The sequence below is a fragment of the Cryptomeria japonica genome, chromosome 5 (assembly GCF_030272615.1).
Source record: "Cryptomeria japonica chromosome 5, Sugi_1.0, whole genome shotgun sequence".
Lineage (NCBI taxonomy): Eukaryota > Viridiplantae > Streptophyta > Pinopsida > Cupressales > Cupressaceae > Cryptomeria > Cryptomeria japonica.
This window is the reverse complement of record NC_081409.1, coordinates 336,631,731-336,643,312: the sequence shown is the minus strand read 5'-3', so window position 1 is coordinate 336,643,312 and position 11,582 is coordinate 336,631,731. Positions and strand designations below refer to the sequence as shown.

The 11,582-nt window shown below is 33.7% G+C and overlaps 1 protein-coding gene across 2 annotated transcripts; it reads right to left on the bottom strand.

The window, feature by feature from the left end:
• Nucleotides 1-802: 802 nt before the first annotated feature.
• LOC131034040 (cysteine-rich receptor-like protein kinase 42) lies at nt 803-5,213 on the bottom strand. Of its 2 annotated transcripts, none has more exons than XM_059221460.1 (7): nt 4,320-5,213; nt 4,060-4,224; nt 2,191-2,321; nt 1,892-2,105; nt 1,574-1,796; nt 1,349-1,499; nt 803-1,247 (listed from the first exon to the last, which is right to left on the bottom strand). In XM_059221460.1, exons 1-7 carry the CDS (start codon nt 5,179-5,181, stop codon nt 942-944), a joined length of 2,052 nt encoding a protein of 683 aa, XP_059077443.1. In that variant the 5' UTR covers nt 5,182-5,213; the 3' UTR covers nt 803-941. The 2 variants fall into 2 exon arrangements, with proteins under 2 accessions (XP_059077443.1, XP_059077442.1); XM_059221459.1 differs by having other exon boundaries at nt 1,574-1,805; nt 4,320-5,211.
• Between the last annotated feature and the right edge of the window lie 6,369 nt (nt 5,214-11,582).

Here is an 11,582-nt window from a genome sequence, read left to right as displayed (position 1 = left end):
ACGGGTAAATCTAGCCCCGTGACAGTAAGAATATTATAAACAATAAGGATATCATGCCTTCAACATACCAAACACTCATAGATCAAACAAAAACATTGGTGGCCAAAATAGAAATTGCATAAAAAGTTCAAAAAAACTTGCAAAATTACCCTACCAAATTTTCATTTAAAATGAAGTTATGACACTGTGTAGAAATTGGGAATCAATTGGATGAATGACAATATTGAATAGAGCTACCTTAGTCAACACATTTTGAACATGTAAGAAATGAGAAAACATTAAATGCATAGAATAGGCTAAGACAAACATTCCATTAATCTCTCATTATTAACTTAAAATAGAAGACTCAATTTATTGTGCAAGGGAGACCAATTGAAATAGAAAATTCTATTAAACAACTGTGAGTCTCAAAGGAAATCCACTTATGCAAGCTTATCTTAGAAGTTAGAATAAGAATGGAAAGATTCTAACACTAGCAACATAGAAAAGATATGATCAAGATGAAGCTTATAAACTAGTAAAAGGAGTATCTAATTTTTATTAATACAGATATACCAAAAAAAGACATGTTTATAAATCTATTTTCAATTACCTGAACTAATCTCTTCTTGTAGAAATGAAATAAATTCTTAAATACAAATCAAAACACTTACAAAAGCATAAACAAGAACCATTGTAATTTAGCTAAATTGTTGAATCTTCAGTTTGTGTGAGCATCCCATTAACTAGTGTTGATAATGTCTTAATTTTATTCAGAATGTAAAATCAAAGTCACTCAAATTTGTGGCGACGACATACAAAATACAGGCTTGTATCTTTAATTTTGATAAACGAACTCAATGTTAATATAGATTGCCATACACAAAACTTATGATTTTCTGTATCTATAGTCCTTAGCTAGTTCTATGCTGAAATAATGAGTTAGTAGTGAAAAGGAATAACTAACGAGGGAATAAAGATACAGTAACAGATCCATGAGATCCTGCTGAATCCCTCGACGAAGAAGTTGGAGTTCTGTCATTTACATTACTTTCTAGAAACGCCGGTTTGGTAGGCTGATCAGTTATCTCCGAGTTACTTGTTAACATTGATACAATTTGTGTCATACTTGGACGCTGGGATGGAGATGCTTTTACACACAGTAGAGCAATTCTTATAACTCTTACCATTTGCTCTTGTGGGTACTCTCCTTTCAACTTCGGATCAACCATTTCCAATATTTGCTCGCTCTCATAGAGTTGCCAAATCTACAACAACAAAACATTTCAATGTATTATATTAATATATGTCTTTGATTAGTCATGAACAAATCATAGAGCAATAAGAGGTGAGAAGATCGAGAGCGCACCCATTGCAAAAGAAGCTGAAGAGGATCTGGCAACTTTTGATCTATACACTTTCTTCCACTAACAATCTCAAGAACCACCACCCCGAAACTATAGACGTCAGCTTTTTCTGTTAATTGTCCACGAACGACATACTCAGGCGCAGTATAACCTCTGTTTGATAAATATGTTAGTATAATCTACAAACTTGTGGTGGAGTATTGATAGAATTTTGTAAATACACTTACATTGTTCCTCCAACTTTGGTGGAAACGTGGGATTCCCCTTCAGGATAGAATCTAGCCAATCCGAAATCTGCTATCTTTGGAAGAAACTTATCATCTAGAAGAATGTTTCCAGGTTTGATATCTCTGTGAACTATGCGAACATTAGATTCCTCATGAAGATAGGCAAGACCTCGAGCTGTGCCCACTGTGATGTTCAAACGGGTTTCCCAATCCAAAAACATCCCTTTACTCCCTGCAATTTAAGCAATTAAATACAAGCAAACCCAACCTCGTTAGAACTAGAACATTGGAAAAGAATCTTAATGCGATATTACCTACCAAAAAGATGTTTGTCAAGACTATTGTTTGACATAAATTCGTAAACTAGCAATCGCTCATGGCCGTGCGAACAACAGCCAAGCAAACGAACAAGATTGCGGTGACGAACACTACTGATCAACTTCACTTCTGTCAGAAATTCATTCATGGCTTGCGTTTTTTGTCTTTCGCTAAGCTTCTTCACGGCAATAACTTTTCCATCGAGAAGTTTTCCCTGAGCATAAATGCTTAGAATTAATATCATGGACAAATCCAAGAAGCCAATATTGCTCACTTCATACTATAATAATAATATAAACCTTGTAAACTTCGCCGAATCCCCCTTTTCCAAGTAGATTACTGGGATTGAAATTAGCAGTTGCATCTCGAAGAGTTTCGTAATTATAAATTGTAACTTGCTCGATTACTTCTCTTGCATCCAGATCCTCTTCTGCACAAAACATTATACGTTTTATTTCAGTCACATTTTATTTAATTGAATTTGCGTAGCGTCACCATCTTTGCTAGCAATTTTCAACTCTATGAGGTAAGGAGTACTTCAGATTTGAATTTTTTTATTCTGAATATTCAAGGCTCCACTAGATATACATACAAACATTTAATGGGCATAAGGGTCATTTTTTATGGCAATTCTAATGTAAAATTCAATGTACGTGACAAGATGGAGATATTGGTCAAAAATTTAGTTGAGGAAATTACTTCATCGATAGAGATTTTTCTACACTATTATTGATTGTCTCTTCAACAAGGAGTTTTGAATACTCAAGGTCCCACTAGATGTACATACAAACATCTTATGGACATAAGGGTCCTTTTTTTATGGCAATTCTATGTAAAATGCAATGCACGTGACAAGATGGAGATATTGATCAAAAATATAGTTGAGGAAATTGCTTCATCGATAGAGAGTTTTTTACAATATTATTGATTGTCTCTATCAACAAGGAGAATTTTAACAATTTCAATAGAAACAATCTATTTGATGCAATCCAACAACTGAATAAAGATGGATCTAGGGTGGAGATATCAATGTATGAGTTGTCAATTAGTTTTTAAACAGTTGAATTTAGAAATCAATTACAATCAATGTTTGAGTTGTCAATCAGTTTAAGAAACTCTTTTTCACATCAAGAACTTTATCAATAGAAAATTTTCTTCTTCACAATATCACAGGGTGTGGGACAAAGGAGGAAAGTAGAATGCCAATAGAAGTTTGGATATTTATGTAAACTTTTTTATTTTAAGTTAAAAAATTTGATTATTTTTTATATATTATTATTTATAGATCTTGATTATATATTAATTTTTATTATCATTTTTTCAGATCATATTATATGATTCATTAGGATATGTTAAACTGGAAAAGAGAATAGATCATAGAACATGATACAATACTTTGATGATAGAAAACGTCACACAACCTAAATTTTAAAAAATTACTTTAATGATATATAAACTGAAAATTTCACAATTTTAATTAACTATTTTCTTACATCATCAAATGCTCTGTTCTCACAAACTGCAAAATAAATAATAAATGTAGGGGAAAGGACCCAGTAGTTGTGCACCCTAACTTTGCGCTTCTCAAAATCCTACTTGGAAATTTCAAATCACTCCGATTTTTTTACAACAGCTTACTTGGCAAGTCCCCTACTTATAACTAAGGTTTCAGGGTCACATCATCAAATATGATGCCACATCAGCATGCTTTTTGCCAAGGTGTCCAAAACAGCCCCCAAAAAAAGTGAGACCAATAGGCGTGCAAAAGAGACCCCAATAGTTGTGCAGCTGACATGGCATCACCTGATTGGTTACTTTTTACAATATTAGTACATTTCTTAACAACTATTGATACATTTCCTAACAACTGTTGGTACATTTCCTAACAAAAATTGATATTTTTTGTTTCAAACAATAAGTTTTATTTGTTCAATTTTTGGAACAAAAAGTATCAACAACCGTCACAACAATTGGTACATGCTCAACTGCTGGATCCTTTCCCCTACTTAATCTTGAAAATCAGCTTTATTTATATTTGAATACTTATAAATCAAAAGTCTAAACATTTATAAATCAAGATTTTTCTAGTACCCGCTCCTTCTTCATAGACCATTAGATTCTTATTTTTCCCCAAATCATTTGTTGAGAAGAATGGAATTTTAGAGTACCTCTTTTGGCAAAGACAGGGATGAAGCTCTTAAACCTCTGGCGGCACTGGCAATATCTACAAAGCACAGCAACACACATCGCCGCCAACAAAATTCCTCCTCCAATGCTTCCTAACAATATACGCACTCTCTTGGACTTTGACCCATTTTCATTCTCTGTGGACGCTGTTAAACACACATATATATGAAAGAAAGACTGATTTCAATATAAGATACATAATTCAAAAACGTAATTTGTTGTTAAAAGCAATTGGTCGTACCGGTCAGGTTATGAGAAAAGAAAGGATAATTTGCATAGCGAATAAAACAACCAGCCATCAAAGCATGGGCTTCCTGGATGAGAAGGCAATTTGTTGTAAGACGCTCCCGAGCATCCCTGAGGCAAGATTGGCATGTGTCGTTGTTAAGGGATTCGACGCACTGAACAAGAGCATAGATAGAGTTGAGGGAGCCGACAGCATAGCCATCGTTTGTAGAAGCGTTTTGTATGAGCCGACTTAGTAGTCCATACGCTGTGTTGGAGAAGTCTACAGTCTCAGACACGGTGGAGCAATTCTCAGCATCTCCACCGTCTTCTCCCTCATCAAAGAAAGTGTTATTCTCAAAACGCAGAAAACAGCCATCAAGATGAATCTTTGCTCCATTAGATTTAGGACAAAACTTCTTCACTTTAGCCTTGGCTGCGGTGAAGCACTGTAAGCATTCGTTGGGTGTGAGATATTCTCTACATTGAACAAGTCCATACACTGGATCTGTGGTGTCGTTGTCGATGACTGAAGTGGCGAAATGGGATCCATTAGAAGACAGATTCGAGGCAAGCGATCCGAAAACAGCAGCTTGATTGTGATTGAAAGCAGTCAAATTTTTGTAAGTCCTGTTTAGACTCTCGCTGCATCCAGAGCCCAGGTAAGTAATCTGTGGGTCATCTGCCGCTGAAACCAGTGCGATTGCGATTATACCCACAAAAAAAAATAATAATAGTATTTTGTGTTCTGACATATCTCTGCGCTTCCAACAGCAACGAAGAGTATTGAAATTTGTGGTTACAAGCCTCCCTGGGTGGCTTCCACTTTGTAGGAATAGCGTCTTGTTTGCGTAAGAAGAATGTGTATGACGTGGCATGAGCAGGTACACTTTGAATGGTATCTTGTATTCTTGGGTATGTAAATGCAGCGATGTATTGTTCGGTACCTATGTATTGTTTAACTTAGATGACACGGAATCGCGTGGAAAGCTCAGTTATATCTTTTGAGTGTAGTGAAAATTATTGCGAAAAGAAGCATTTCATTTAATTCACAACTGCTTATTTAACTTATTGAAAACAAATGGCGGAGAGGTCATTTTTAATAAAGGAAAAAGTCAAATTTGAAAGTGAATGTTCTTTGACATTTGAAAATAAATGATAGTGAGGTTATTTTATTAAAGTCAAAAACTCAATTTGAAAGTATATATGATAAAGAATTATATGAATGTTCTTAGTAGATTTTTAGATGTATTGTTCGGTACCTATGTATTGTTTAACTTAGATGACACGGAATCGCGTGGAAAGCTCAGTTATATCTTTTGAGTGTAGTGAAAATTATTGCGAAAAGAAGCATTTCATTTAATTCACAACTGCTTATTTAACTTATTGAAAACAAATGGCGGAGAGGTCATTTTTAATAAAGGAAAAAGTCAAATTTGAAAGTGAATGTTCTTTGACATTTGAAAATAAATGATAGTGAGGTTATTTTATTAAAGTCAAAAACTCAATTTGAAAGTATATATGATAAAGAATTATATGAATGTTCTTAGTAGATTTTTAGATGTATTGTTTGATTTTAGATGTGAATGTTCAATGAAGTGAGAGTTTTATAGGATGTATGTGTTTTTTTATTGGATATAATGATATCAGAGGTATTATAGGTTTTTAGATTTTTAATAATATGTATGTGTTATTTGGTAGGATTTATTGATGTCAAAACTTTAAGTGTAACTACTTAATCTAGTAGAACAATCTAGGAGATCACTATAAAAACTACCTCTATAATAATGCACTTTGCATATATTAGAATAAAGAAGAACATAGGATTATTTAATGCTAAGGCTACTAGCTCTAAAGAATTAGATATAGTTTTATTATGCATATATTTTTATCTCTTTATTCCTCTCTTTGTAAACTCTAAGTATTTATCTTTACTCTTATAATTTACTTTTTACCTTAAGTTTAGGTTCTTGTTCTTGATTCTAAACATAAATTAGTATATTGTAATCAATTTTTATACCAAAAATGTCACTTATTCAAAATGAGTGACTTCTTTTTACAAATCAAGGGTAAAAAATTATACATTAAGATGCATGATTGAAATTGCTGAGTATGCTAAAAGCTTTATTTTTGCACGTTTTATTTCTTTATTGATTATAACCTAATATGCGTTTCTTATTTTTATTTATTATTTTACATTATATTTTAAATATAAAGTTTTTTTACATATAATAATATTTTAAAGTAAAATTTAAATTATAAATTATTTAAAAATAATATTTTCAAGTTAAATTTAAATTATAAATTATTTAAAAATAATATTTTCAAGTTAAATTTAAATTATAAAAAATAATTTATATATTTGAAAAAACTATTAATTATTATTTTAAAAAAAATCCTCAATTATTGATTGATTTTATAATTTAATTTAGATTTTAATATAATTAAATATATTTAGATTTATTTATATATTTTTTCAATTATATTATATTTATTAAATATTTCTTATATATAATAATATATTATAATCAAATTTATAAAATATTATAAATGATTGAAAGATAAATATCAAATAATTTTTTTTTTTCATTAATGCATTATTATTCAATTGCTTTTCCACCAATTATATCTAATATTTATTTGAGAATGTGATTAGTGAACAAATCATAAATTATACTTAAATAATAATAATAAAAATTTTAAATAATTTGTACTATGTTTTAATTTGCTTTTCAAATTATTTAGAATCTCATAATATAAAAATTTGATAATAAATCTAAACTTTTTTTTAATTGAAAAATTCAAATTAAGGAAAATACAATAATATGATGGGCTCTGCTGGCGAATATGCGAAAGTGTTGTGAAGGATGACGTGGTCAACGCTGTGATGATGTGGAGATAATCTCCACCACGCAATTTTCTTTATCTCTCCCTACTTCATTTATTTCATGCTTTCTATCTAGTTTCTTTTTTTGGTGGTTGCGTGTGTACTCTGTCTTCATTTTCTACCAAGCTTTTAATTCACCCTCTCTGGTTGCTCGTGCAACCCGTCCTCGACTCCCGATGGAGCCAGAATTAGATGGTTGTGCCATTAATGCCTCAAGCCTTGCCGAACAGGCTCATTCAAACCAGAAAAAATCCTTTGCTGAGACCATCGCTCCGTCCATTAATGGAGTGCCCCTTAGTGCGAGATTTCTTACGGTTCCTAGAGGCAAACGACCTAGTGAGGAAGGTAAGAGCCCTACCATTCCCTCGAACTCCTCCTTCATTTCGCCAAATGATGAAATGTTGAAAGAAATTGCTCTGGAAAAATCTAGGTTAAGTGATACTGCAATATTATTTGCTTGTGTTGATGTTGAGAGATGCCCACCTAGAAAATTCTTAGACGATTGGTTTCATAATCTCTGGAATTTGAAATTAGGGCTTAGGATTTCATTCTGTAGGCAATTATAGAAAGGTCTCTACATTATTTTCTTTAACAACCATGAGTCACAACTTGAAGCCCTCAAATGATAGTATTGGATGATCGGAAAAACTTCTTTTCATGCCCTAGCCTGGTCTCCGGAGGCGGTTAATGAGGAATTTCTTGCGTTATCATGCCCTAGATGGGTCATTCTTAAGGATGTCCCTCCCTTCCTCTGGCATTTTTTACCCTAGTTATTGGATCCATTTGGGAAAATAATCCGGATTGATGAAACTACGCGATTGGTGCCCAACCTCGATGCAAGATTGCTTATTTCTATTAAACCTGGGATCGATATCCCTACGTTTATAAACCTTAACATCAACAGGGATACCTTTGTTTGCCTTGTTGAAATACTTGGTGGATTAAACACCTATTTTCTTTGCAAAAAAGAAGGGCATCTTCGAAAGAGTTGCCCAATTATTAACCACAGGAAGCAAAAGATTAACATTAACTCAACAGGAACCTTTGAAAACTCTAACATCGGTAAGGATTTGATCTCAAACCCAATTAATCTCCACTCTGTTGAAGAAGATGCTAACCCTAAAAATAATCCTACCTCAGACTTGGGTCTTGGCTTTAAACTCGTTAAAATGAACAAAATGACTATTGACAACACAATTGTGATTTCTGAACCCCGCAACCTTGTTTTCGCTTCCACAAAAAATCCCGAGGAATCAATTTCTGATAGTTTCCAGATGGTCACATCAAGGAAGCTAAGATGGAAAAATGCCCAACTCCTCGCCTTGGATCAACTCCGTGTTGTTGATCAAAATGCTAACCAATTTGCGGCCATTAGTAACTACTCCATCCCTATGATTGATGACATACCAACTTCTTTTCAAACTTCGAGCAATTCCTTGGTTAAAAATATGGTTACAAACTGAAAAATTTGACCGTGGTGTTGGTGATGTTATCATGAGTGATAACCCTACGAGAGTGATACTCAGATCTGGGACTCCCAAACAATCTGATTCAAAATTTTCTGTAGGGCTTACCCCCGATGATAGCACCACCAACCCCTCGACATCTATGCTTAATGAGATAGAGGACAATCATGTTATTGAAGTTATTTATGCTAATACAGGTTTAGAAGACATTAAGTTTGGCTCAATGCTCCCTGGCTTTCCAGGGCCCCAATTGTCTGGGTCCAACATTGGAGAAAATGTTGATGGTAGGACTGATCAAACTGAGCTTAGTGAGGATGATGATGACCTCATGAAAGGATGCTCCATGGCTAAGAAGAAAGGTAGACCTATTGGTTCCAAGAATAAGAAAAAGTCTTGAGATCAAAATGGTCTCCCTAGCAGTCCCTCTTAATCCTCTTTTCCCTTGAAGTACATCTCATAGAATATTAGAGGCTTGGAGTCGCTTGATAGGAAGTTTGTTATTAAAAGGTTTTTGAACTGTCATAAAAATATTGATTTTTTGATGCTTCAAGAACTTAGAGCTGTTGAGTTCTCTCTTGACACTACGCTTGACTTTATTTGGAGAGATGCGATCAAAGTATGCACTAATCATCCTAAAGGAAGGGTGGAGTTGGTTTTCTCATTAACCCCAAGTGCGCGAATTACATTAGGGATAGGGGCATCTCCCCATGTAACAGAGTGGCTTGGGCTACTCTAGTTATTAGAGGCTCTTGTTTTGGTATATGTTCTATATATGACCCTAATGATTATAGGGAAATAATGTCCCTCTAGAATTGGCTGGCATCCCTCCCGGGTATCCCTGTTGAATGGAAAAGCCTTGAGAAACCTCAATGGGATAGATTTAAGCAACAAATGCAGCTATTCGACCCCCTTGATGGCAACAAATCTGAAACCTCTGCCCTATGGTACACCTGGTGTAACTTTCAGCAAGGACCTAGCCGAATCTACTCTAGAATAGATAGGTTTTATGTCAATAAAGATTACTTTTCTTTTTCCCCTAACCACCTGGGGAATTCAATCGTTGTCTACCGGTGTGTAATGCCCCGCCAAGAAACCCCGAAGGGCTAAAGCTAAAACACACTTTATGGAGTACAAATATTTAAAAAAAAAAATTAAACATAACAAAATGATACAATGAGTTATCAACAACTCAGATAACACAACGGAAGACTAAAGAATACCTCAGGAGTTTCCCAACGTGATTACTTAATTTAACATCTAACTCAACTCACGACATTTGATCCAATTAAGCAAGTTAACTTAATTTCATGATATTACTTTAAACAAGGATATAATTTGTTCAGTAGATTAAAATTATAGATAATAGGACGCGTTCATCCATTATGGTTGAAGATGTAGCCAACATGAGGAAATCTACCCATTAAAGTTAAAACATAGATAACATGAGGATGTTCATTCATTAGAGCTAAAATATAGAAAACTTAACGAGGTTCATCATTTAGAGTTAAAGCTATGGCTAACATGATTAAGTTCATCCAATAAATTTTAACCATTCATTACGTTCAAGTTTACATTAAACACATGCCATGCATCTAGTTCCATAACGTACTTTAACTTCATCATAAACTAATGAATACTTTCCATGCATACTTAATGGTGCTATCGATACTGAATATATTCCATTAATCAAATCTACATTCTTTTATGATGCCTATTACTGCATTTAATAAATTGACTACATACATGCATTTATGATTAATTTCATCTAATCCCCATTATAAATTTTAACCTAAAGCATCCATACATGACAAATTAAAAGGTAACATAAGAATGGAAAAACACCACATAACACCGAAATGATCTCGGAGTTCACCCCTAGTGGGCTACATCTCCAGGTCTGCTCAACTGCAAGACCCCTCTGATACTAAATCAATAGTGAAGAATACATAAGGTTCACATAATTTACAATACTATCATATAGGCGAACATAACCAGTAATACATACGACCACATTGGTCAAATAAATACATGAATGATCCCTGAATAGGAAAGGATCCAACTGAAGATAATAAGAAGCAATTATAAAATATCAACTGGAGCATTCGCGAAACTAAATCTTCGCAACCCATCATAAGCATCCCATGGTCTCACATGAATATCAAGTTCTCATGAGGGCAATAAAAATTAGGATGACTCCACAACCGTGCTCCTATCAAAGCAACACAACAACACACTAGCGAATATATTCAAGCGAACTCCTAAAACCCAGGAATACACAAGGTCAAGCAAACAGAGTTCAATATGGTATGATTACCCACTTGGTCAAATTGAACTTCATATGGGGTGCACTGACTGACGGTACTCTAACTAGAGACCTGACTAGCTATGGTCTACTACAAACCAATATTTAACACTCACACAAAGGATATGATCGAATACAAACTTGTACGTTAGGAAATTAGGAATCATCACAAGCAATATATTCAAAACACTAATCTAGCTCAATCACAAAAACTACAATGTAATGATCTATCCTAAAACACAATCAATAGAGACATGAAAACAAAGCATACAAAACTAAAGATTATGCAAACCAAATGTCGATTTAAATGCTCCTTCATGCGGCTCCATTGTTCTTCTTTCTTCTCCAAATAGCCTTTGTTTGTGGATCTCACCTTCAAGTGCATACATCTAATGTGAAAGAAAGAATGACATTGGCACAAGAGTACTTGAAGCATGATTGATTAGCAATTCGATAACCTGATTATTCTCATTCGACAAAGTGATTCGTTGGGATTGAAGAAATTCATCCAATTTATAGAGAAATTGGAGAAAAAGACCAAATTAGCATGATTCAATTCGAATGGAAATTGCAAATCAAACATGTCAATTATGACAAATTATGACAAATTATGCACCTTCTATG